The sequence below is a fragment of the Oreochromis aureus genome, linkage group 6 (genome assembly GCF_013358895.1).
Source record: "Oreochromis aureus strain Israel breed Guangdong linkage group 6, ZZ_aureus, whole genome shotgun sequence".
Lineage (NCBI taxonomy): Eukaryota > Metazoa > Chordata > Actinopteri > Cichliformes > Cichlidae > Oreochromis > Oreochromis aureus.
Window position 1 is genome coordinate 30,946,024 of NC_052947.1, and position 24,696 is coordinate 30,970,719.

The 24,696-nt window shown below is 40.3% G+C and overlaps 2 protein-coding genes across 6 annotated transcripts in view; both read right to left on the minus strand.

Moving 5' to 3' along the window:
• The window catches only part of crebbpa (CREB binding protein a), a 41,436-nt gene extending 31,093 nt beyond the window's left edge, over positions 1-10,343 (minus strand). For all 4 annotated transcript variants that reach the window (XM_039613545.1, XM_031727474.2, XM_039613544.1 and 1 more), the window contains exons 1-2: positions 9,445-10,343; positions 55-773 (exon numbers count right to left, since the gene is read on the minus strand). In XM_039613545.1, the coding sequence (XP_039469479.1) occupies positions 55-773; positions 9,445-9,532 (807 nt within the window). In that variant the 5' untranslated portion in view covers positions 9,533-10,343. The remainder of the gene's footprint in view (positions 1-54; positions 774-9,444) is intronic.
• A 3,736-nt stretch (positions 10,344-14,079) lies between these two features.
• Positions 14,080-24,696, minus strand: part of adcy9 (adenylate cyclase 9) — a 40,523-nt gene continuing 29,906 nt past the window's right edge. Inside the window, exons 9-12 of one of the 2 annotated variants that reach the window (XM_039613602.1) lie at positions 21,515-21,666; positions 19,462-19,491; positions 16,944-17,211; positions 14,080-16,637 (exon numbers count right to left, since the gene is read on the minus strand). In XM_039613602.1, the coding sequence (XP_039469536.1) occupies positions 15,603-16,637; positions 16,944-17,211; positions 19,462-19,491; positions 21,515-21,666 (1,485 nt within the window). In that variant the 3' untranslated portion in view covers positions 14,080-15,602. The remainder of the gene's footprint in view (positions 16,638-16,943; positions 17,212-19,461; positions 19,492-21,514; positions 21,667-24,696) is intronic. The other variant, XM_039613603.1, reaches the window with a different exon arrangement.

Sequence of the window (24,696 nt, forward strand, 5' to 3'; positions counted from 1 at the left end):
GACAAGATGCAAAAATGATGACATTAACAAGCTTTTCAGTCAACTGTCACTCACCTTGTTCATGTTGCCTGCTTGCTGAGCAGTACTGAGGGTAGTGTGAGCTCCCATCTGTTGCCCTCCCTGTGTGAGCGTCTCTGCCAGTGCACTACCTGATCCTCCTTGTCCTGTTGCAGTTCCCTGCATTGTCTGTCCCTGGTACTGCATGCCTGTTACCCCTGCCCCACGTCCTCTCCCAGCTCCAGGTACGAGGCCACCATTCATAACCTGCCCAGGCTGCGGTTGTCCTCCCTGGTTCAGGAGTCCAGTATGGCCCTGGTTGTTGTTAATCATTGCCTGACTGAACCCAGTTGTGTTCAAGCCCATAGTTGCAGTATTATTGTTGTTGTTCTGTCCTGCTACTCCAGTTGGGGTTCCCGCTTTTTGGGCCTGAGGGGACGGGTGGTTGTTGGGGGAGCCCTGGCCAAGAGGGCTCTTACCCAGCGGTGCTCCTAACTGTGGCCCCATGCTGCCTGGCTGAGGGCTAGCTGTGCCTAAATTAGAAGTGCTACCAGCCCGAAGGAGCTCTGAGAGCTGCTTGTGCTTGGCTGCTGCATCTGGGACGACAGAGGCACTGCCGCCGCCAAGTCCTGATTGGGTGCCTCCTGGTCCGCCAGCTCCAGGTGCTGCTCCACCATTTGAAGGCATCCCGCCCATCAGGCTAATATCACCTCCATTGGGGATCAACTCATCTGGAAGGTCATTCTCTAAATCGTCCCAGGAGAGTGACCCAAGATCTATGAGAAGGGAAAGAAGCAAAATGTCACAAAATGTTTTATACAACCATGTGAATCAGTGCCAAGCATTCATTCTTCTCTGCTTCAAATAAGCCAGTACTCGAATCACTGAGTACCGGAGTATCTAGATCTTCTCATCTACCGCTGGCAACTGATTCTACAATGCAACACATGACACTGGGAAGATTTTTTTCTACTTTTTAACAGTTTTGAGTCCCCACCATAAAGATTCCAACCAGAGCAGAAAAATAGCCAGCATGGTAATAAAACTTTGTAACCATTTTTGTCAGTTATGGTTTTCATTTTTATGAGAATCAGAGGCATTTCCTTATCAAATTATCAGAAAAGGAGAAAAACATGATTCTTATCAAATAACAGATTCAGTACATTTAGTTAATGGACTGTAATCACCACCCAAAGGCTAAGCCATGAAAAATCCTGCTGTGTTTAAAAAAGAAAAAAAAAAAAAAAAGGCTCTTACTCCTCAGTTGACCCTTGGTCTCAGTCCAAGTGTTCACAAACATTCTAATTATGAAATATTAATGAGCCAACATGCTAACTGCTGCTGCACTGTGGCCTTGTCCCTTGCAGTGCAAGACAAAATAAGCATAAACCGTGATAAAGCATTGCTACTGGCTGACAAACACAGTGTGACAAGAGAATCCAGCAGCACTCGGGGTTCCTGCTGGGTGGCGTAGGAATATTTGTGTCGCACCATCCAGAGGTGTGAGCATAATGGTGAGAGCCTAGGGAGCCACGATTTGTTTGAGAATTCATGATTAACATGGTGACAAAAGCACAGGAGCTGTGCATGCCTTACAGCTTCGCATCACTAAGAAAAATCAACTCTCTGGACAAACTGTAGATCACTTTTGCACAGTCTTGATCACAAGTTCACCTAATGGCACAAAATCACCAAAGAAACATGCTTCGAACCCTGCAGCTCTCAGTTTTCATTTCCCTCTATAAGTGACATTAACTTGCCTTATCAGTACAACATGCCTGATGAGAGTAGAACTATTACCTATAATCTTATTCCGCTAACTTGTTTCTTCAAAAGCATGTTGTGGAGCTGTTTGTTGGTCTTGTGTAAAGAGTGGAGGACACAACTGGAATGTATGCAATGGTCTATCTTCCACAAAAGCACCAATTTACTGAATTTGTGCAACTGGAAGTAATAAAAGCCAAGAAATATCACTGTATGAAATGCACTGTTAAGCAAATCACTTTTCAGTATACGATGAACAGGACCTTAATCCTACAGGACTGAGCACTGCTGCTGGATGTCTTCATTGAGATTCAGTCAGGATCCCGGCTTTAATGAGGGCACTTGGCCTACACACTTCCCTGAGTAAACACAGGCTTGCAGATCTGCCTTGCTAGCTCGCTGTCTGTCCCCGGCATCAGGCACGCAGGTGCTCCATGTGGAGGAAGCTTGTTTAAGGCTGAAGGGACAATCCATCTTTTTCTCCCTCACTCCTCTCAGCCCATGCTGTCTATCAGGCAGGCACATGGATGCTCTCCAAGCAGCTGTATTCACTTCAACTACATACGCTGAGGCCTGGCATTGCATTTTTCATTTCAAAATGGAGATCTAAACACAAACACACACACACCCCAACCTTGCCCCTAAGCTTGTTGGCTGGATACCAAAAATGCAAAGCAATGTTTTGGTTGGGTATGGCCACATGCAGTCTGGGGAACCCCAACCATAAGGAGGGGGAAGGTGGGGCATTAACTGTTTTAACATATGCACTGCAGCCCTTAAGTTTTTTAAAGACATAATCCATGGAACTGTATGTGGAAATGCAAAAGTTTAAATTGGACTTTACAATAAAAGCTCCCTTGGACAAAGTCTGCATAAAGTCAAACCAGTGTGCGAATTGATGTGATAACCGTCCAGAGAATTCACATCAAAATGTTCACATGGGAATGTCGATTACATTTCACTTTCCACATCATTTCACTGTCTCAAAGCCAGAAGAAAACCAAACATCCACAGATAAAGAAGGTTCATTTACATGAGTGCAAATATAACAACAAAAATATGTAACTGGAGAAACAATGTGCTTCATTTATTCAACAGTGGATACACACAAATCAGTTTGTCAACTTTTCACAAATTCATTCATAAAGCTCCTTTATATCCTCCCATAGCTGACTTGGGAGGGTAATGGCTACTGTCTTGAGGTAATGGCTATAAATATCTACAAAAGCAGCCCCAGCAGTGGTCCCGCCTGGAGATTTCTCTCATCTTGCCCTAAAGCCATGTGCGTATGGTCTCGAGAGTGACAGGTGCAACATGGCTTCTCTTAATTGTTGCTCAATATAATATGGTGAATAGCAAAACAAATCCACTTGATAGTGGAAAGGGACTCTTACCATAAGTTTCCTTTTTGCAGTAATAAATGCTCCAAGAAAGTATGCCATTATAACAACAGTTGGAAAGAACAGCAGAGGAAAATGTCTTCCCTGTGTAAATAAATACTGATTTTGCCCGGAGACTCAAAAAAAAAAATTGTCAAGAAAAGTTACAGACCTTCATGATTAACACGAGACTAGCCTCTATTACAGACAATAGTCAAACTGCAATAACTTTGTTTACAGTCCACTTAGCAAGCCTGCGCCAGGTCAAAAACAGAGAACATGAAAATGACTGTTGGCTGAATTTAGTACTCAGCCGTATCAGAATTGTCATTTAAAGCAAATTCTGAAGTGTCTTCTCTCCTTTGTCTGAACATGTGCTGGTGGCTGAAATCACCAGTTTCTACATTGAAGGCAAGCACAAACATACTGATAAAAGAAAAAAGCAGAGTACAGCTAAGAGGCGCAAGTAAATTTTAAGAGCAGAGTAATAATGACACTTCATTTTATTAAGTCCAATGCATTAACTAGATATCAAATTATCCCAAGAGGCAGTAGCAATAATAAGTGTGCATGCAACTAGTCAACTAGACTTTTAATGTTGCTTCCTTTGCCAATTAGTGCCAGAAAAACTTTTTTGGGGGGGTTTTCAATGTAGAGCGGCAGGAAATGTTTGGTCTATACTGAATTTCTTCTATCTAAAGCACACTCAGTTTTGTCTCTGGTAGAGAGTGAATGTGGATCTGTAACAGGAAGACTTCTCTTCTCTCCCCATTTTTAACAAATACCAATTATTACATATTCATCTCATCTACGGTGAAAAGACCTTTGTCTTTTTACCAACTAATTTAGCAACAGCAGTTAAGATCCATTTACACCTGCATGGAATCTGCATCTGGATACATGATATCTGACCCACAGGTGTGTTTCCTCTTGGCTGGTTGCTTTGGGGGGATTTGATGACAACAGAGGAAACTGAGTTTTTGAAGTCTGCACTCAGTTTAGAAATGCATTCTCATTACATCATTTGTGGTTGCAATATGATTCAGTGATCTGTTAGTTTGGCTTGCTTGAATCATCAGGAAGAGATAGTATTGTTCACCTCTAAAGCCACTCAGTGGATTTTGTTTGTCTTAAGAAAATACAACCAGAAACGTCATCCATTGGTAAAATTATAGTCATGTGGAGCTCCTAAAGTACTCCTACTTCCTCTTGGGGATTTAATTAGTTTAGTTTTCTAGGTTTTCTGCAAACACAAAACACATACTGAGCTTCAGTCTAACTCTTCTCTACCTCATGAAGCTAAAGTTGTTCCAAGTAAAATTAGCAAAAATAGAACAGTCAAATGGTCTGTTTAAGCTTAAATACAAGCACAGACATGAATAATGAGTGGCATTTAAAATACCATGTAGCCCTTTTTTTTAAATGCCTATTAAGTCAGCTAAAAGCAGTAGGTTGGTCGTAATAACTCCCTTCATCTGCCTTTATCCATTTTGCTGATCCTCGCCATCTTTCTCTCATGATTTCTCTGGTTGCCCAAGGCGCAGGGATAAATGCCTCAATCAGTGGCTGCATTGCGAGCTTACTGCCTGTCCTTTTAGATATTATAAGTGCCATTTGATCAGAAGCGAGCAAGAAACTGGATGTATGAGGGTCAGGAGGTCCCTGACAAATCTTTGACTGACAACTGAAACAGAACTAAGATGCGAACAAGTATCAAATATTAATTTTTCTTAGGTTTCAGCACAAATTTCAGCTTTCCTAACTTAAGACAGACACAGATATCCTGAGGCCCAACCTACATATTTACAGAGAGAAAAGTTATCACTAAAAACATGAGAAAATCCACAGGGACGTTAGAATAAAAATATAGTGACTATGAATCTTTAACAATGAATTCAAAAAAACTTATTTCATTAAAATAAGTCAAAAGGTTAAAGATATCGTAATATAACCTGTGTGCAAAACCACCATTTTTTGTGGATAAAAGGGGTAGAAAAGGGTTCTGTGGGGTGACAGATGGCCTTAATAGAAAGACGGGGGCACGTGTTTGTTCTGCTACAGCAACTAAAAAAAAAAAAAAAAAAAAAACCTCCCTAAATGCACGAAATACTTGACTACATGTATCGATTACAGGCATAAAGAGAATGTTCTACCAATCACTGAACTGCAAAAATTGTTTTCTTTATTAAAACCATTTTTAACTCATTTTTTCTGACCCGTTGTCCACTGTGAAACAAAACTAAATCGTACCATCCGATACTCTGGTCTTGCTTCCTTACCAGCTGCCATTATTAAGGGTGTGGATAATGCTAAGACAAATACCATTACTGATTCTGCTTATATGTTTGACTTTTCATCTTAGCCAGTTTTCTCCATGAGAGAGAGAAAAAAAAAAAGATGACTTCCATTCATCTTAGGTGTGGAAAAGCCTCATCACCATAACTTTGACATTAAAATTTTGCACTGTATGAGAGACAGAAAAACATGCCAGCGGTGATTAAAAATATATATACATACATCATGGAGTCATATGATTGCAATTAAGTGAACAATTTGGAAACAGATCTCAGCTGGAACTGGTTCTCAATTCCCATCTCTACAAAGGTTTAAATAGTACTGCTCACGCATATAGACATCACAAGGAGAACAACAGTGTATGTTAGTGCTGTCATTTCATTTTAAAATTTGGCCATTTTTCCTCATACAAGAAACCAGGCTATATGTTAGGAAAAGGAAACGAGGAAAAGGCCAAATGTTAGGGCAGATGGGTGCCACATATAAAGCTCCAGGCATGATTGTCATCAAAGAGGGAAAGCCAGCTCTTTATCTGCAGTAATTTACAGCTGATGTTACTGCTGCCCTGCACTGTCCCATGGGGGTCCCTTGAGTCCCAACTGCAACTGGCAAAAAGTATAAAGAGGGGGCGTGGCAGGTTTACTGATTGATTACAGACATGTGGTGCCTCTGTCATGTGTGATAGCTGCTGTAATTTATAAGCACTGATGTTGTGACTGCCATTGTTCCTGAAAGGTCTTCCAGCTCATTTTTCTTGGAGACTTGACAAAATCAAACAATGAGGCAAATGACAGACACAGGAAAACTATTTTTTCTGGCTACATGTAGAACGTGAGGCTGGGCTTAAAGTCAGCAAATAATAAATACCACAAATTTAGTAATCCATACACCTTTTTGACAGATTATATATGTAATGCCTTTAATGACGGTGTAAACAAATGTAGCATCAAAAGTAAACATACTTATGTTGCTCAATGAGTATTTCAGCTTGGAATGAACTCCAATCATATGAAATTTAAAATATGTTCTGCACTGTATATGGTTCTAAACCACTGTGATTATTGTTACTTGCGTTAGCAGCAGAAATGTGCAGCACTACTCAATGGCTAGACGCCATTTAACCCAGCTAATATTTCTGGCGCCGACTAGCAGTAGTAGCCACATTTCAACAGCTAACTGACTAGTCACACATGTCCCAACTTTAAGCGTTGCTGTCCTAGGTCTCCTTTTCCTAATCCACAGCCGGAAAAAAGAGCAACCAAGTGTGAGAGTAAAGTCAAAACAAAAGTGCCTTGATTCTTTTTAATGGTTAGCAGGGAGACCCCAAAGTCGCAAAAGACTTCCACTTTTTTTGGCAGAAAAGAAGAAAAAAAAAAAAAAACTCCCATGGCTATCTTTCATAGTAAAAATAAATTGGTGATCATTTTAAGGGCTCAGTCACTTTATTGTGTAAATTATGGTCATTCTAAGAGTTAGAAAGGAGGATTATCCAGGATATGCCTATTAGTTAGCAACTTGTCAGTCATATGGATTGACAGTCAAACTCGCTGCTTGCAAGTCAAGTCTGGTCTCAAAAACGCTAAAGGTGGTCAAAACAAAAATCCTCAGCTCAAGGCTTGATAGCAGCACTTCACTAACAGAGGGCCAAGAGTTACCCTTAATGGCATCTACACTAAAAACAGCTTTCTTTTGTTTCCAACATGTTACTGTACCACACACTGTAAACGATACCGTTGCAAAACACATTAGTTTAATGTTTCTTTTCTGGGCCCTAAAGTTCCAGTTCTTGGTTAAAAAGCAAACATACAAGACACCAGCTAAACAAATAGGACTTTTACGTGGTAATCTAATGTGCCTCGATTACAGCAAAAATCATAATCAAGATGACTTTGATTAATACAGTACGTCAGAGTTTTTACCCACATCAAAAGGATTTTGGATGCAGTGTATTTTCACAGAAGCCTTTCATATGTTTAAATTTAAAAAAAAAAAAAAAATTAAAACCAAAACAATGGGCAAAAGGAGCAGGAAGGACACATGGGAGTCTGGTAGTACATGTTAGGCCCAGACTAATGGGTATTCTTGACCGTAAAGTCTGTAAACTTGTGAAAAATCCCCAGGGGATGTTTGGAAGTGTAACTGTTGCACAGAAAACAGACCAGGTGAAGGACCTTGAGTGATACAGTGAAAAATGTAACCGCTAATGATCATTCAACAAGTTCACCAATGGAAACATTGAGATTTTTAACTACTCTAGAGAGATGCTGTTAACGTTGGGCTCCAGCTAAAATGTCATTGTGGCGTGAAGTGAACCAAACAGCAAAAATATGCACTATAAATGAAAGGTTTGTGCTTCATGTACAGCACAAGGGAGAAAAATAAGAAAGAGAGAGAGACCTTTGCAGTCAAAATAAGTTTAAAAGGGCCACTGTTTTATCCCCAACACTTTGTTTTCACTGAAACACAAAATCAGGAATTGAAATTATAAATTGGTTAATTGCCGAGCCCTAGTTTAACTGTAATTCGGGGTGCTTCTGCATGTAAAGCATACATTACTTTCTGATTATGCTGAAGATATGAAATTAACTCATTTTTGTATCTTCACACCAGGAGCAACATTTTCCCATCACAGAAACAGCGAGCGCTGCAGAAATGCAGTTCAGCTACTCCACCTTTACCACACAGTACTGCAGACGGGTTAAGAGTGCTGCAATAACTCAGGTTTTCATTAAGTGCCCATGACGCACCTCAACAAAAACACGCAGAGTCAATCAGATGAAAGAAAAAGACACGTTACTCAAGGGTTTTTTTTAAGTCTCCAGATGACTTTATAATTTCAGCTATCAAGTTTGGAAGAACAAGTCAAAAAGTTGATTTAAAATAAGCACTAGTCTTGTTTTATAATAAAAATGATTTTTTAGGGCCAGGTGGGAACTCACATCCCCAATCTTTGCTTTCCAATTACAAGAAATGACAGATACAAGACAGGCATTTCCTAATCACTCAAATTCCAATACTCAGAGCCACATACAGATTTCTATCTTGCATTCCTACACATTTATTTTCAGCAGTGCCCACGTCTGCTGAGATATGTGACGTTATAACCATATCTGCACTCTCTGCAAGAATTCAATAAGTTAAAGGAAGCTAGCACCATCCAGACTGAGTGTGGCTATATAGGCTTGCTCAGGGATGGATGGAGTGGCCATTGGGATGAGTGAGGGTTGTTTTTTTGTTGTTGTTGTTTTATAGCCGCAAGCTGAACCAAGTGGGCACAGCTACCAAAACGGTATCTGTTAATAGTCGTTTTCTTCTCTGACACGTGATTACACACACCTAAAATCGTACCTGAAATAAATGGAAATGGATGCAAACTTCATCAGACTTAGTCTTAACAGGTGAACAAACATTGGCATTAAGTGGTATGTGATTTGTGATTTTGAAGACAATATTATTTAAGCTAATTAGGGCTTAGGTTACCTCTGTGGGTCTATCATGCCATGTGTACCTGCTGTTAATGCAATGTCAGGCTACCACAAAAAACACCACCTTGCACCTGATTCGAGAAATAATTGCCATTTTAGTCTTGTGGTTTTTCAAAGCGTTACAGTACAGTAATGCAAAGCTAATGCAACACCTCTCAAGATAGCAGAAGTTTTATTTTTGCTGCAGGTAATTTAAAGTTAGAGTTGTTGTAGCCGTGACCACTTTAGACGCTCAGGTTAGTTCTTGTGCTGATCGTATTGTGTTAAGGTTTGCTGCAGAAGTCAAGGCGACTGTACCAAGACTGGCATTTGCGTATTAAGGGTAGGTGCAGTAAATGCTCACCTCAGAATGAAACCACAACACTGCGGTAAAACCACAGTAACTGCTACCCAACCGACTGGATAACGTGTAACGTTGCATCAATGGGATCGGCTGATTTAATGCCCATTAGTAAAAGAGAAGTTTAAGTGCAAATGTTCATTACATTTGGGTTTGTGTGTGCCGACAGTATCGAGGCCTTTACCTTGTCCATCAGACGTTGACAGGGCAGGTGAATTCAGCTTCGGCCGCTTAGAGAGTGGAGGTCCGGCATCCAGCAGGTTTTCAGCCATAGTTGAAATCTTGCCTGGCCGGTCGCTCAAGTTGATGATTCTGATTAGCTTATAAGTAGAAAGTTGTTCAATCACCAAAAACCTTCCCGGTTAGCACGTTAGCAAGCTGGCAGCCTGCTAACGTTGGCTAACTGGCTAATAGCTAGCTAATTGCCTGCTACCAGCTAAAGTAACTGTTAGCGTTTAGCTACTCCTCGCCGTGAGAGTCGGTGTCTTTTAAAAGAGATGCAATAGCGCCCCGCTTCGCCACCGCCATTCACCCCATGATAATCCAACACCCAACACCCACATTATTATTGTTAAATACCCCCAAAATAAAATATTCCCCATGTAAAAATCGAGCCTCACACTGACGATCCAGTTAAATCAGGTGGATTGCTGCATTCCGGGAGAAAAGTCGTAATTTCTAGATGTTCAAAGTACCCATTTTGCGTGACGTCAAATTTCTTCATGCAAAAATCGCGCGAAGCTCCACAAAAATGCACAATTGCATAAAAATGCCGTATTTTTGCAAATCTCTTCGAAAGTCACGATCTGCTCTCCGCTTGCCCACGGTAAACAATACTGCTCCCGAACGGCGACAGGGGCTGAATCACCGCACTCTGAAGGGGAAATCAGATATACGGAGCTTTTCTGCCCGACGACCACCAATCCAATTCCCGTTTTTTCGCACAAAATGTCTCCGAAGCGATATTACGATTTCGTTTTCGGCAGAAGGCCGCTGTCATACCACGGGAAGGATGCTCGATTTCTACGTAAAACCCAGTGTTGGACCGAAATCCTAATTCCGAGCCACGACAAGATGGCGGCTGTTGATTCCTTCGGTACAAAAAAGTTTTTTTTTCTTTTCCAGATCGGCTGTAGAGGGGGAGGGGCCGCGCATTCACGCCCTACGTGAAAACACCATCACCGCTGACCGCTGGGGGCGCTACAGCACAACCAGTGATTCACACATGCACTTTATAAGATAAGATCAAGTGGGTTGTAAGTTATTTTTGTAAACTTGGGGCAAAATATATACATTAATATATAAAAGAAATATCATTTATAAGATGTTTTAATGCAAACTTAAATATTTTACCTTATTTTTACAAACTCACGTGATTTTTTCTGGAAAAAAGAAATTAGATATAAAATGTACATTTCAAGGATCTGAATTTGCTTTAATAACTGGAAAAATATGAATCTCTGCATGATATTGGAGTTTTTTTGACTACAATAAAAATACTCAAAAGTTTTCAGTTTCTAGCCACTTATTCGTCATTTTTTAAATCATATTTTACTAACTGTCTTTTAAATTTTGTTATCAGTTTGCAACAAATTATTAAAACATACCTTCTTGCAGTTAAAATGCACTTGGTCAATATGAACTGTGCCCCAACTTCAGTCATCAGCTGGCTGCTGATAAAGATCACAACCCTGTCTCCAATTTTGAGACCTTTTAGGTTAGGCCTAATCCTCCCTAAAACCTGTCCAATTTGTAAGTTGCCTTTTTGAGAATCTCTAAGTTGCTTCCCTCACCTCTTATTTAGTTTTACAAATACAAAACTAAATGACAGTACAGTCTGTCATCAGTCATTATATGCACAGAAATTCAACTCTATGTAACTTTACACGTCACAGTATGCTAGACAGTCCAAGCTTTCCGCTTGGAGATTTATTTCTCTCATACTGAAAAAAAGAGGAATAAAGTCATATAACTCACACATAAGCAAACAGACACACAATAAATCAATCTGATAATATGTGTCTCTTATTCATTGTTTTTGGACAGAATCTGACACATGCACATGTATAAAAAAATCATATGTGACAAAATAACTGCATATGTACAAACACTGAGTGCTTTGTGCAAATGTGTACAGATTACTATCACGTGTTGATAAATGATACATGGGTAATGTGCACAAAACGTACATTATACATCTCATTCATGAACATTAAACAAATACATTTCAAATCAAACAACACTGTTTAAAATCTGTCCCAGTGTAACTTAAAACACATACGGGTAGAATTTACTTGCAAATTATAATGAAAAGACGTGCAGCTGACATAATTTAAAATGAGTGACAATGTGATGCTTAAGTGCTGACACTCTATGCCTTTATGTATTTCCCTTATTTCTCTGTCATAAAGCAGAATCACACTTCTGCAAAAAGAAAAGAAAGGAAAAAAAAGAGATGACTGAATGCCATGAACTTATCCTTTTTTAAACTGGAGAACTATCTTCTGCCAAAACTGAAACAAATCATTTATAAATACACTGTCAAATAAGGACAGTATTCAGGTAACCTTAAATGAGCAAAGCTTAGTGATTTGAATTTCCTGAATACTGGAAATCTATGCATAATAATTAACATATATGTAGAATGACATTGAAATGAAATAGGATGACAGTATAGTACAGAATCAAACTAAAAATAAGGAGAGGACTAGCAAAGAAGGAAACTACTCACATGCAAACAAGTCTCACTCACACACATCTCCCCCTACTGCACCCCAGGTCACATAAGTCAGCAGCGTGTAATATTTTATTCATGTGTGTGTGTACAGATTAGTGCTACCGGAGAGGTTGTGTACCCATGAACCTGTGGAGTTCTTCCTACGCCACCTCAGATCTATGGCTAGTTAGTGTCACTGCTGTGCATGGTAGGGCTGCAGGCACATGGCCTGAAAATCCCATAGATCATCTAACAACGCAAGGCAACAAGACGGTGAACTTTCCTTCACAGCTGATACTCGATAGTCTCCTTTGTTTGTGTTACATTGTGTGCTATGCTTCATTAGATCTGGCAAACAAGAGCAAGTGGAGAAAATGCACAAGTAGTGTAAATCTTTCAAAAAATAATGATTCTGGGCAACAAAAGCAGGACTCTTAACTATTTCAGCATCTGCAGTGACGGCTTCTGGAGAAACCTCTTTGGATTTTCAGGGTATTAATGCTACAACGGTTATGATAATTGATGCTATGATAAAACATAGTCCACATTCAAAAGGCACAGGCTGTGTATGTCCAGAGAGCTTAGTGAAAGAGGTAAATAAACATGTTTTGCTACAGGTCCCGACAGCTACATAACTCATCCTTCTTGTCATTCTGGCATTTTTGCATGTGGACATATTTCTGAACAGAGAAAGGCCATCTAACCCAAATGCTGACTCATTTTTAAAACATGTGGTGAAAGCTGAAAATGAGTAATCTATGGATAAGGCAATAGCAAACTGTCCCCATTTCTGTCTTTTTTATATGATTGAGTTGACGTAAAACTTTATATTTCTCACACACTTAGGAAATATAAGAGAGAAACACGTGCTTTCAGGAGAAAAGACAAAGCACGAAGTGAGGAAAGAGAAACGGGAAACGAGCAAGCGATTTAATGGGAGCGCCACCACACTTTTCCAGATGGCTGGTTTGTGTCAGGAGGAAAGAACTGGAAAGCAGCACAAAAAAATATCTGGAATTTATCAAAAAAGAAACTAAACCTGCACACAATGACCATTAATTTTCTCAAATATACAATCACAATCTATCCTCAGCATAATGACAGCTTGGTAAAAAAAAAAAAAAAAAAAAGAAAAAAACTTTCTGGAAACCAAAAACTGAAAAAAAAAAAAATACAGTCATACTTTCAGGCACCACAAACAATCAGCTAGATTAGGCTGCACTGCACCTATAATCACTCAATTAAAGTGGCACAATTTTATTGAATCAGTAGAGGCCCCGATTGGTGAAAACACTGACAGGATCAAGGTAATAAGTCCCAATCTTTCAACAGCAAATCACAAAGATAAAGGCAGATGACAATGATCTGTTGGGTAATCTGCACGGATGGACTGACCATTGTTTAATTTTTTTTTTCTTTTAGCAATGAAGGCAACGAAAAAAAAGTCACAAGATTTAAGTCTGAGGTTTTACACACAGTACTGTGGAAATTGTCACACATCTCTAAACTGACACAGACGCCAACAGCCTGTGGAGCACCCCATCACTGACCAAGAACTACGCAGTGATTGTCCCTCACAGTCCCATTTAAAGTTATACTTCACCTGAAATCCTTCGAGTATCAAGCGCTCACCTCATCGGAGGACATGGTGATATTCTGTATTTGTCTTACTGACTCCAATGAAAACAAAATTAAAGCACTGGCAATATGTCTGTGAAGGTTCTCAGTCATCCAGGTCATTGTAGTCAAAGGAGTTTGCAAAGAAAAGCGTCTGGACTTCTTTAAGTTGCTTGAAGACGTTTCACCTCTCATCCGAGAAGCTTCTTCAGTTCTAAGGTCAAATGGCCGAGAGTCCCAGATTTGAACCCAGTGGGAGTATCCCCCCAAAGAGGGACAAAGGACCCCCTGGTGATCCTCTAATCACATGAGCCAAGGTGTGAAAGCGGGTGTGGGACCTAATCAGCCAGGGCTTCGGGTGAGCTCATTGTGAAACCTGGCCCCACCTTGTCATGTGAATTCCTGAGGTCAGATGGCCCAGGATGTGAGTGGGCGTTAAGGCGTCTGGGGAGGGAACTCAAAACTGGATTATAGATGGCAGACAGTTGGTGTCGTAAACCACCGCCTCTGTTCAAAGATGGTCGCTCACAGTGGACAAAAATGGCCTCTTTCACTCCTCTTTCAAACCATCTGTCCTCTCTGTCCAAAATGTGAACATTGGCATCCTCGAAAGTGTGACCTTTATCCTACTTGCAAGTATCATACTACCTGCCAGCATTATTAGGACTCTCTTATAATTAATAATGAGTGAAATCTGTGTTGTTGGTGTGGATGTGAGTGGGGTAAATGGGAGTGCTGAATTTATGGTAGTTTGAAAGAGTGATTCTCGTATTTTGGCTATTTATCAGGATTCCAGTAGGAGCAAATGGGATAGTGGCTGTATTCAAAGACAGGCCAACACGCTGCTGGCTTCCTCTTCATTCTTTTCATTTGGTCAAAACAAAAATACAAAATATCACCAGACAGATATTTGGTCTTCCAAGCAGCCCGCCATATAAAGGAGTGGTTCTGATCAAAGAAAAAGCTGAAATATCAGCTAGCTCGCATCGAGACAATTTTACACTACCTGTAAAATTGGACATGTGTGAGAGGTGAGCGTTTAATGCCTGAAAGACAGATCCCAGTATATTTAAAGTGCCTTCCTGCATTTGTGATGGTCTCACTTTTTAAAACCACCTTTCTTCCAGATCTATAGTCCCTTGTCTGATTAGATTTTGTGGTTTTGATTCTCTCAGCTCTGTTTAAAGTTTCTTAAAAGCTATTTATTGGTAATAACTACTGAATACAAGTGGTCGAAAAAAAGAAAAACACTGTGCAAGACCTTTGCTTAAAATGTGCATTGAGCTGCTACACGAACTAAAATCTCTGCAGCCTGCATGTCCCTTGAAAGTGAGACTCTGGCACAAATGAATACTGTATTAAGCCCTGATGTCAAAGCACAATACATAAATTAACACTGCTTCATGTGATTCCCTCATTCTTCCCAAAGTTTCCAGCTCCGCCTGTCATGCTGCATTGGCACTTATATAAAATCTAAAATCATTTTCCCTTAAGTAAGGTCAGGACTTTGATCAAGTTAAAACAGTTGATATGGCACAACAATAATGATTTCTGTAAGAAATACTTGCATTCAAAATAAAAGCATGAAATAAGAAACCACAGCTTGTTCTGTAGTCTAACATTGTTAAAACTTGTTCAGTATTCTTATTTTTGTTCACTGTTCTAGTCCTGAAGGCACTTAATAACAAAAGCATCAACAACAACACCACCAACAAATCCCTCTTCCCCTTTTCAGCTCGTTCGCCATCATAAACTGCTGTGCTCAACACAGGTAAAACCCGCCCCAGGACTCAGGCAACACTCCCATGAAAGAGATCAAGTACAATCTTATAGCCACTGCATCCACTGGTTTTGTTTTTGACGTGACCAGTCTATCTTCCATGCCAAAGACACTTGCTTAAAGGAAAAGACATCCCGCCAACATCTGTAATCAGTCCTGGGGAGGCAGCAGCTGGGGGCAGTAAGAGGAATAGAAGACAGCGGGAGGAGACGGGAGGAGACAGAAGGGATCAGAGACGAGCATAAAACTCCTCATTGAGTATAGTTAGCTCATTCGCTTCCTCATCTTCATCCTCCTCTTCTTGAAGCGCGAGAGGAGCTGGCTGCACCTGGGAGGGGCCTTGCCCACCACTTGGCTCTGGGGCTAGTTCAGAATGGGGAGGGGTGTGAACGTCTGTGGCAGGGGGCTGTCCAGCGTCCCTATATCCTTCCTCCCTCACTTCTGTGGGCTTAACTGAGACAGGCTCAGGGCCTACTCCTGGAGGCCTTACAGCACATTGGGGTTGAGTAGAGAGTGTGGAAAGAGAGGAGGGAGGAGTGGAAGAGGTGGAAGGGGCAGCCACAGGCTGGGCAACTGAAGTCTCACTGACAGGTAATACCACGGACGATGGTCCAATTCTGACAGCCTGCTCCGCTTGATCCTGGTATATACTTTCCCCACTTTTTGGGTAAAGGAAAGTCCTCATTTGACCTTTGCCCTTAACATTCACAGTACCTCTATAGTCAAACTCTAAACCCATGGCACTGAGCACAGCATGGCTTTCCTCGCTCACTTGCACCCGACACTCCACGCCGGTGGAGTCCATGCGACTGGCAATGTTTACTGTGTCTCCCCAGATGTCATAGAGCAGCTTTGTGGTGCCGATGACCCCTGCCGTCAGGGGACCATGGTTAAATCCAATCCGGAGCTTGAACCCGAAGCCTAGCATATTCTTGTTGAAATCATCCAGGACTCCCATCATCTCAAGGGCAAAGTTGAAAAGGGCCATGAGGTGAGCATGCGGAGAATCCGATTCATTCTCAGCCATCTGCTCGACGTTCAGTCCCGACGCAGCCATGTAGGTGGCCCCGATTGTCTTGATTTTTTCCACGCTTGAGAATTCAGGTTTGCGAAGGAGTTCGTCAAAGTCTCCAATCAGCTCATTCAGGACACGGTAGCACTCTTTTCCACCTTCATAGCTCTCTTCATAAAACTCACTGAAGTTCACAATACTGGCAAAGATCACACCCACACTGTCGTGGTTCTTGGAGTAGCTCTGGGTCACCTGAAATATATGGAGAGAAGAGGCTCACGTTATGATGAACTCACAAGAGAGAACTATCTTCAACTGTAGTCAATAGTTTGAACTTGTGTATACATGAGATTCAGAATGAATTTAGATTTTATTGTTGGAGATTTCATTGTAAATGAAACTGCCATTATCTGATAAAACTACTACTGCTGTATTTAGCCAGGATTTGCTTGATAATGGTTGATTACAGAGAACACAAAACAAGAAAATGTTTGTTTATTGATCAGTATTTAGACGATTAAGTTCAAGTTTAATAGTTAATTTAAATGGCAACAAAACCTTGAGCTGGTCAGCGACATGGATGGGGATGATGTTGCCGAGTAACCACTCAGCCTGATCTCGCATCATCTGGATCTTGGTGCGGTGCTTGTCAGCCTCGACGTTGCCGTGGTAATGGAGACGGTAGCTGATCTCAAACTCACGATTGAGGAACCATACCAGGAGAAGAAGCAAGAAGAAGGCCAGGATGGCCTCTGAGATCAAAAGGTCAGGAAATATCTTAGGACCATTTTCTGAACTGCCTTTACTCAATGTTGAGATGTTTGGTCTGTGGAAGAAAATGATGGGAGAATCAGAAAAGAATGAGGGACATATGGGAGAAATGATCAGACGAGAACTGAAAGACAAAAGATGGTAAGGAGATTTCTACAGCCAATAAAGTTTTAACATATATCTTGAAGTTCTTAGCCCAGTTTTTAAGTTACATATGCTTAATCCAGATAACATGCAGTAATGCTGGGAAATTTTGGTTTAGCCTTAATCAAATTTGATTTAAGATTTTTGGAGTCCAAATGTTACCAAAGAGCAAGAGAATAATTTTGGACTTGCACTAAAATTCTGATTTATCGCAGAGCAGGCAGTTATAACTCCCCAACCACAGAAAAAAAATCTAAATCAATGGACACAATTAGTTGACTCTGTCAACATTTATAATTCCATGTGTCCATCTCCAAATGCAAACAACATGTTTCTGCTGCTTCTCTGCAGTTTTTGCCAAAAGTAATTCTGGAAGATTTAGAAATTAGACTTGAGTTAAAGAAGATGAAGGCTGATTGAAAATTAAAAAACAAAAATCCAAAGTGATTTTCATCCAATCACTTTATGGATTTATGTGACAGATAAGAAAATTCAAGGATTTATGCCTGGTAAATTTTGATCTGATAATGCACTTTAGCTAAAAGCTGTAATTAGCACTAGAATAAGAAAAGTTATACTCAATGTAATATTATTTGAGGGGTTATTTATCATGATCACCTCAATGCAGAACATGTAAACTGATGATGTCGGGATGTTCTGATGTACAATTGAAATTCAGTTATTTGATCAAGATAAAAGAATGAGGGAAAAAACTACTTGTGTGTGATCTGTGTCATATCGTACACAAACTAACCCTGTGAATACATTGAATGTATAACATAGTAATAACCACACCTGCAGAGATTATTTTGCATAGGCCTATGTGAGTAACAGGCAAAACAAGAGGTGCTTTGTTTTCAGCTTTGCCTGGTCCGATGAGTCTCAATTTCTGCTGCAACATTCAGATTGTAGGGTCAGAATTTAATGTGAAAAAAACAAAAAACATTGATGCATCCTGCTTTGTGGTTCAATCTGTTGTTGGTGTAATGGTGTGGGGAGCTCCCCTTCACACGGTTTGTTCCCCTCAGTACAAGTTTAGCACTGTTTAAATGCCACAGCCTACCTGATTATTTTTGCCCCTTTTGCCCCTGTGCCCCTTTATCCAAGCTAGTACTATCAAAGTGTACCCAATAAAGTGGCCAGTAAGTGCATAACTATTAAGTATAATATCCTGGAGAAAAACGCTTTTTGGGCAAAGTCATGTAAGTTTTTTAACATTTTTTTCGTCTTTTCAACTCAGATTTGACTGGTGATTCTATACATGCAGTTTTATGTCCTGATGAAAATGTAAATTAAAGTGAATTTACATAAAACTTCAAAATAGCTGACCTAACAACGGTCTAGACGTGTCTCTATCCCCACATCCCCAGACTTTTTTAATGTTAAGTTGCTAAGTAACCACCAGCTGCTGGACTACTGGCAAAGGTGGATGCTGAAGTTTTTCTCGCAAAAAACATACCAACGCTTTATGACCCATGTCTGTGTACAATAACTGCATGCATCTCACGCAAAGATGAAAAAAAATAGAAGATGATCTCCGTGGCACATACTCTCATGTCTGGTGTAGCCACTTCCATTGATTATAATAGAAGTAAAATGCATACTTCAGGCATTCAGTGTAGCCACAGTAAAAGGCTGTGGCCTACACTTATCCATCACTGATGGGGAGAAAAAAAATTATGGAGAATTTGGCTGTTTCATTTTGTTTTTGTAATTCCCTTGATAAAACTAAAATAAAAAATGCAATGTAGAAGTTTACATATCCAACTGTAATATAAACAGGTGTATCGTGAATGCCCAGAAAAGGAGCCAACAAAGACCAAAGAATACAAAGAAACAGTTCCCTACTTTCATTTTTTTCTACTGCGGCCTTGATTAAGGCTTAGTTGTAGCCCTCATACAAGATTTAAGCCAGCATGAGCTGCATGAGTCATTTCCACCACTACTGGCATTTGCAGCCATTATTACTGCAGCACACAAAGAGAAAAACAGAGAAGGAGAGAGAGATGGATAGGCGAATAAAAAGCATGACCGTGTGAGCATAGGTTAAAGCTAGAGAGAGCTGTAGTTATGACAAGTAGAGAAAAAAAGCAGTCGCTCCTGTTAACCCTTCAAATGTCAGTCATCAATCAAACCCCTCTGTTTCCACGGAGACACTCACCCTTGAACTGGTAAGCTGTTATTACTCGAGCTGAAAGACACAAGAGTGGTGTCAGTCAGAAGACCAGTCAAGGAACATTCACACACATGCACACAAACAATACGCATGCATGACAGCATATAATCAGGGGTTAAAGTGGACAGAACAAGCCAAAATGGTGTTTCGACATCTTCAATTACAGAGTAATTAAATACGATAGGAGGCTTAATGCACCACAATATCAAGCAGGGTCATGTTTCATTTACTATAGTACGGGGTTCCTTCTAGCTGATGCCAGGAAGATACTCAAGAAATCAAAAAGTAACATCACCCCATCATTATTTGGCAAACTAGTGATATGCTAATTTATTTTCAAAATAATAGATGGGTGGTTAAAATCCCAAAATCTACAGCAGCATCACAGGTCAGCTGATCGCAGCCTTTCCACAAAGAAAACAAATCTACTGGAGCTCACAAAACAAATGAATTATAAATTATTCTGAGGAAAGACATTTTTCCTGATGAACTGCTTCACTGGATCTTGAACGCTATTTGAATCCCTGCATATGATGTAGATATTCTTATTTTTGTTGCAGAATCTGCTACAGGTACAGTGCTTAAAAAGTACAAATTCAAATCTGAGCCACAGACAAACAGGGCAGACTCAGTGCACCAATGCAAACCTCTTTTTTTAGCATTAAAAAAGGACTTTTATTATTTACTAAAGAAGTTCAGAGTTAATTTTGAGACTAAAAGAGAATTGCAATAACTTTTGTAGTTCTATTGATTGCATGATGGGTTTTTTTAGAAATTTATTTTTCCCAAAGTGCAAATTTTGCAGGTGAGTGTATTTAAAATTAACAATACAAATGCTATTTAAAAAGATCAGCAGGAGGCAATTAACTGCAAAAAGTGCTAAAAAAAAAAAACAAGAAAGAAAAAAGCCTGCCTTCTTTTGTGCCTGGTGTGGAGGTGATAGTTGCTGCTCAAAGTGTTAATTTGGAATGCCAGGGGGAGATATTATCGGAGTGATAATTGGCACGAGAGAATGGTTGGCATGGAAGCGCCATGTAAAACTTTGGCTCTGTCCTGTAGCTCTTTACTGAGCGCTTGTCCTGAATGTTTAGAGCCGAGTCCCACATCTTTCTGGTCCTCTTTAATAGTGGCATTTTATTGAAACTGAGAAGAAGTCATCTCACTGCAAATACAAAATGCATGCATGCTATGGATGTTTTAAAGGCAGCAAAGTTATGTTTTACAGCGAGCAGAGCAGTTTGCGCCGTAGATTTTTAATCCTGTACACAGAGATCAGTTCATAATGGAGCACAACAGCCTCTGCAGTGTCTCTGTGCATACACAGATGCCCACAATGTCACAAACTCCCTCATGTATTTTGCTTTTTTCCCTCCTCTCCATCAGATCAATTACATAATATAATGAAATGTGCAGCTATTAATGCGACTCGGATCGGAAGCATGCAGAAAAAAGCAAGAGCAATGTGTGCATTTACAGATGAGGCACAGCTGCAGTAACTTCATTAAGACTGGATGGCAAATAGCCTTTTATGCTCTTCTCTACATCCTGCAGGTCAGCTGTTATACACAGATGCTGTGTTTATATGGTAGAACAGTTTGAAAGCTGAATGATGTTTGAATAATTTCTGGATGAATCCTACACTTCACCCGAGCTCTCCGCTCTCCCCTCCGCAAAAGTCTCCATCGGTTTCTAACAGACGACTTCTCCCTTTCTATCAAAACACATTGATTATTCTCCCGCTGACTCTCACTGATCTGAACTGCTGTTTCTGGAGAGAAAATGTGGAACACCTCCACTTACACTGTGCCATTTTAGTCAGTACACTGTACATTGAGGATTATATGTAGTGAATATAGGCATGAGATCTACAGACTAAACACAAAAGGTGCAAATTTGTTTTACATTAAGGGCTGGCTAGAAATCACTGCTCTACCCTACACTACCCTTGACTACTTAAGCCTTTTATAGGAATTCATGATAGCATTCCACAGAGTACCCTGCATTTAGTGTTTGTGTATATGTGCAGTTAGCGTCTCACCTTTTCCCATCCAGAGGACTGCACAACAACAGCAGCAGCAAAGCAACCCCTGTAGCAGTGGCCAGGATTGAGCGCATCCAGAAACTCAGCTGACAGAAGTTACAAAACTGGATGATGGCCAGGATGGTGGCACAGCACAGGAACATGGTCACCTGAGGAAAAACAAAAGCTAGTTATTCAAATGTCTTAACAAATACAACAACAACAACAGAATTCTTGCACATCCAACTGAAGCATGTGCTATAAAAACACCTACTAAGCACGTAGTGATGTAATGATGTAATACTGGCTACTCTTCAGCTGTAAAATCCAGGTTTTCTGTTTAAGCACTTAGTGGTTATGTTGTGTAACACAAGTGCATCACACTACATCTTTCACCACCAGAGCCAAAGCCAGCATGTTGTAGCCCAAAGACAATCCATAGGCTTATTGAATAAAATATGATAAAAGCTTGAAGGTTTTTGGATCAAAGTACAACAGTTCAGTTCAGATAACTGCAACTATAAAGTGCCTTAAGATGATTACCCTTGTGAATTATTGCTATATAAATAAAATTGAATTAATTAGCTTCCCATTTCCCCCACGGCAAACATTTTTCTCTACAGTTCTTGTTGCCTTTTCCTTGGCATTTCCCTGGATCATGTCACCAAAACTACAATATCATATCCTAAAATGTCAAGAGCAAGTCAGGGAATTTATTTAATAAGTGCACAGACATTTTCAGTTTCTACTTTCAGGACTAGCTCTATAATTTCATGGAACAATTTTTTTTAAATCAATTTTTTTTTATTGTCACAAAATAGACCTTTATGACAATCAAAGGGATTCTATTTTGCTCATTTCCAACTCCATATTTTATTCTTGGACCTTACTATAGTATCTTTTCTTCTCATTGGCTGGTCCTTGCAAACGATTAGAACAGTAGGTGGGTGGAGCTGTGGTGCTGTTGCATTCCCAGCCCAAGGTGGCATTATTAGGAATATCGTCTGTCACTGACATCTTTTGGAGCATAAAGCAGGAAAAATTTAAAAATAAAACTTAAAAAAAAAAAAGCTTCCTGATAGATGCACCTTAATTTGAAAATCCTAGGCAATTTTCAGAAAAGTTGACTCTGGTCTTGAACTCAAGGTCCTTGAGATTCAAACTTGTTTGAGATTTTTAGTAGGCGCACCTAAGGGATGAATTTAAAAAAAACCTACATCACCTCAACCTTGAGTTGTCGTATTCACAAACTTGGGTGTCAACAGTAACAATACTCCATCAACCTTTTAAGATTGAGGGGTAAAAACTGTCTACAACAGTGTTCAGCGCAGTCTGAAACCTACACTTCGGCTTGCAGGGATTACTTCTATATATAGCATGAAAATAACAGGATGGATTTCAAAACAATGCTGTCAAAATGAGTTTTTCACCAATGTTGAAGATTTAGCACTGAACAAACTTCAGTGTGTTCAATCTCAAATTGAAATCCACCACATGAGCAAGTGTTGGGCCACCTAAACTAGAGCAGAGTCATGCTGGAAGAGAAAACCTAAGCACAGAATAGTCCAAAATGTGTTGGTAAGCTGAGGCATTAAGAGTTCCCTTCACTGGAATGTTCCAGACTCAGACTCTTCAGCGAGACTGTCAGATAGAAAAGCATGATTTGTCACCCTACAGAACATGTTTCCACTGCTCAGGAGTCCAGTGGTGGCTTGCTTTATGCCACTCCAGCCGATGCTTGGTGCTGTAAAGCCTGCATGTAGCTGAACAGCCATGGAAACGCATGCAGTGAAACTCCTGGCACACAGTTTTTGTGCCGATGTTGATGAGTCTGCAGCACTCAGCAACCCCGCTCTGTAACTTTACATGGTCTGCCACTTCATGGCTGAGTTGCTGTGGTTCCTAAACACTTGCACTTTGCAATAATAATACCACTTAAAGTTGATCATATAATATCTAGGAGGATAGAAATTTCACAAACAGACTTGTTGCAACAGCAGCATGCTATTACAGTACCACGCTTGAACACAGGGAGCTTTTCACAGCAAAAAAGTCTTTCACAAATGTTTGCCAAAGCAGACTGTACGGCCAGAGGCTTGATTTTATACACCTGTGGTAATGGGCCTGAAACAGCTGAAGCCAATGATTAGGAGGTGTGGCCCAGTACTTTTGTCCATAAGGTGTAGCTTTGTAAAGGGATCCTTGACCCAAAAAAGTGAGCTGTTTTGTCATAGTTGGGGGAAATCATGGTCTTAGTGGTCACGTCTAAGCCTGAATTTCAAAAGCAACATAAATGAAATATAATGTGATTTGTAAAAGTCTAAAACATAGTGATTTGGGCTCTTAGAAATATGCAAAGCTCTTTTCATGCAAAAACATGCAGACAGCAGTATTAATTTGGGGACATTTTCACGTTGTCAACGATTACATTGACAAGATAAGATCCTCCCCTCTCCCTGTCATGCCCTTCCACCCCCCCTTAACACCCCACAACCCCTCACCCAGCACTGTTATTGGGTCTTAACATCTTCAAAGGCATTAAAGTCCAGAAAACTGCATGTCTAATTAGCAACTCTCCCTGAGACTGCCGCTTTGATCTGCGAGCCCTGAAGCGGTGGCGAGAGCTGAGGCAAGGGAGTGAGCAGGGTGGGAGAGAAATGGATAAAGACATCGGGTGTTGGAAAAACAAGATATGAAACCAATGCACATCTTGCAATCAGCCGTTGGCTCCAACCTGAAATACCAATCAAACGTATACAGAGCTGGATATGCACTTGACTTAAAACGCCGCAAAACAAATGTGACTCAATCTTCACACATGCAGGACTCAAAGAAGAAAAGTCAACATTTCTGGTGCCAGAATCCATGCGTGATCATTCTACTGGTACAATAACGGGTTAACACCAGCTAATGGGCTGTTTTAGACCATGATGAGTTTCAAATTGGCTTAGAGATAACAGTCAGAGTAAACCATTACAACTACAAGAGATACTTCCAAAAGCAGGGACAACAGAGGCACAGTAGTTGCAATGAAAGCAGGAGCAACGGTTAAATCAGCAGCAATACAAGTACTATTAGTCCCAGCATGGCATCTTTAGTAGTAGCCTTGGCAGCAGCATCAACTGCAATCTCTCTGAATGATACCAAGAAGCAGCAACTATGACGGTGCAAGTTTAGTAGGGTTACATTTTTACTTTAAA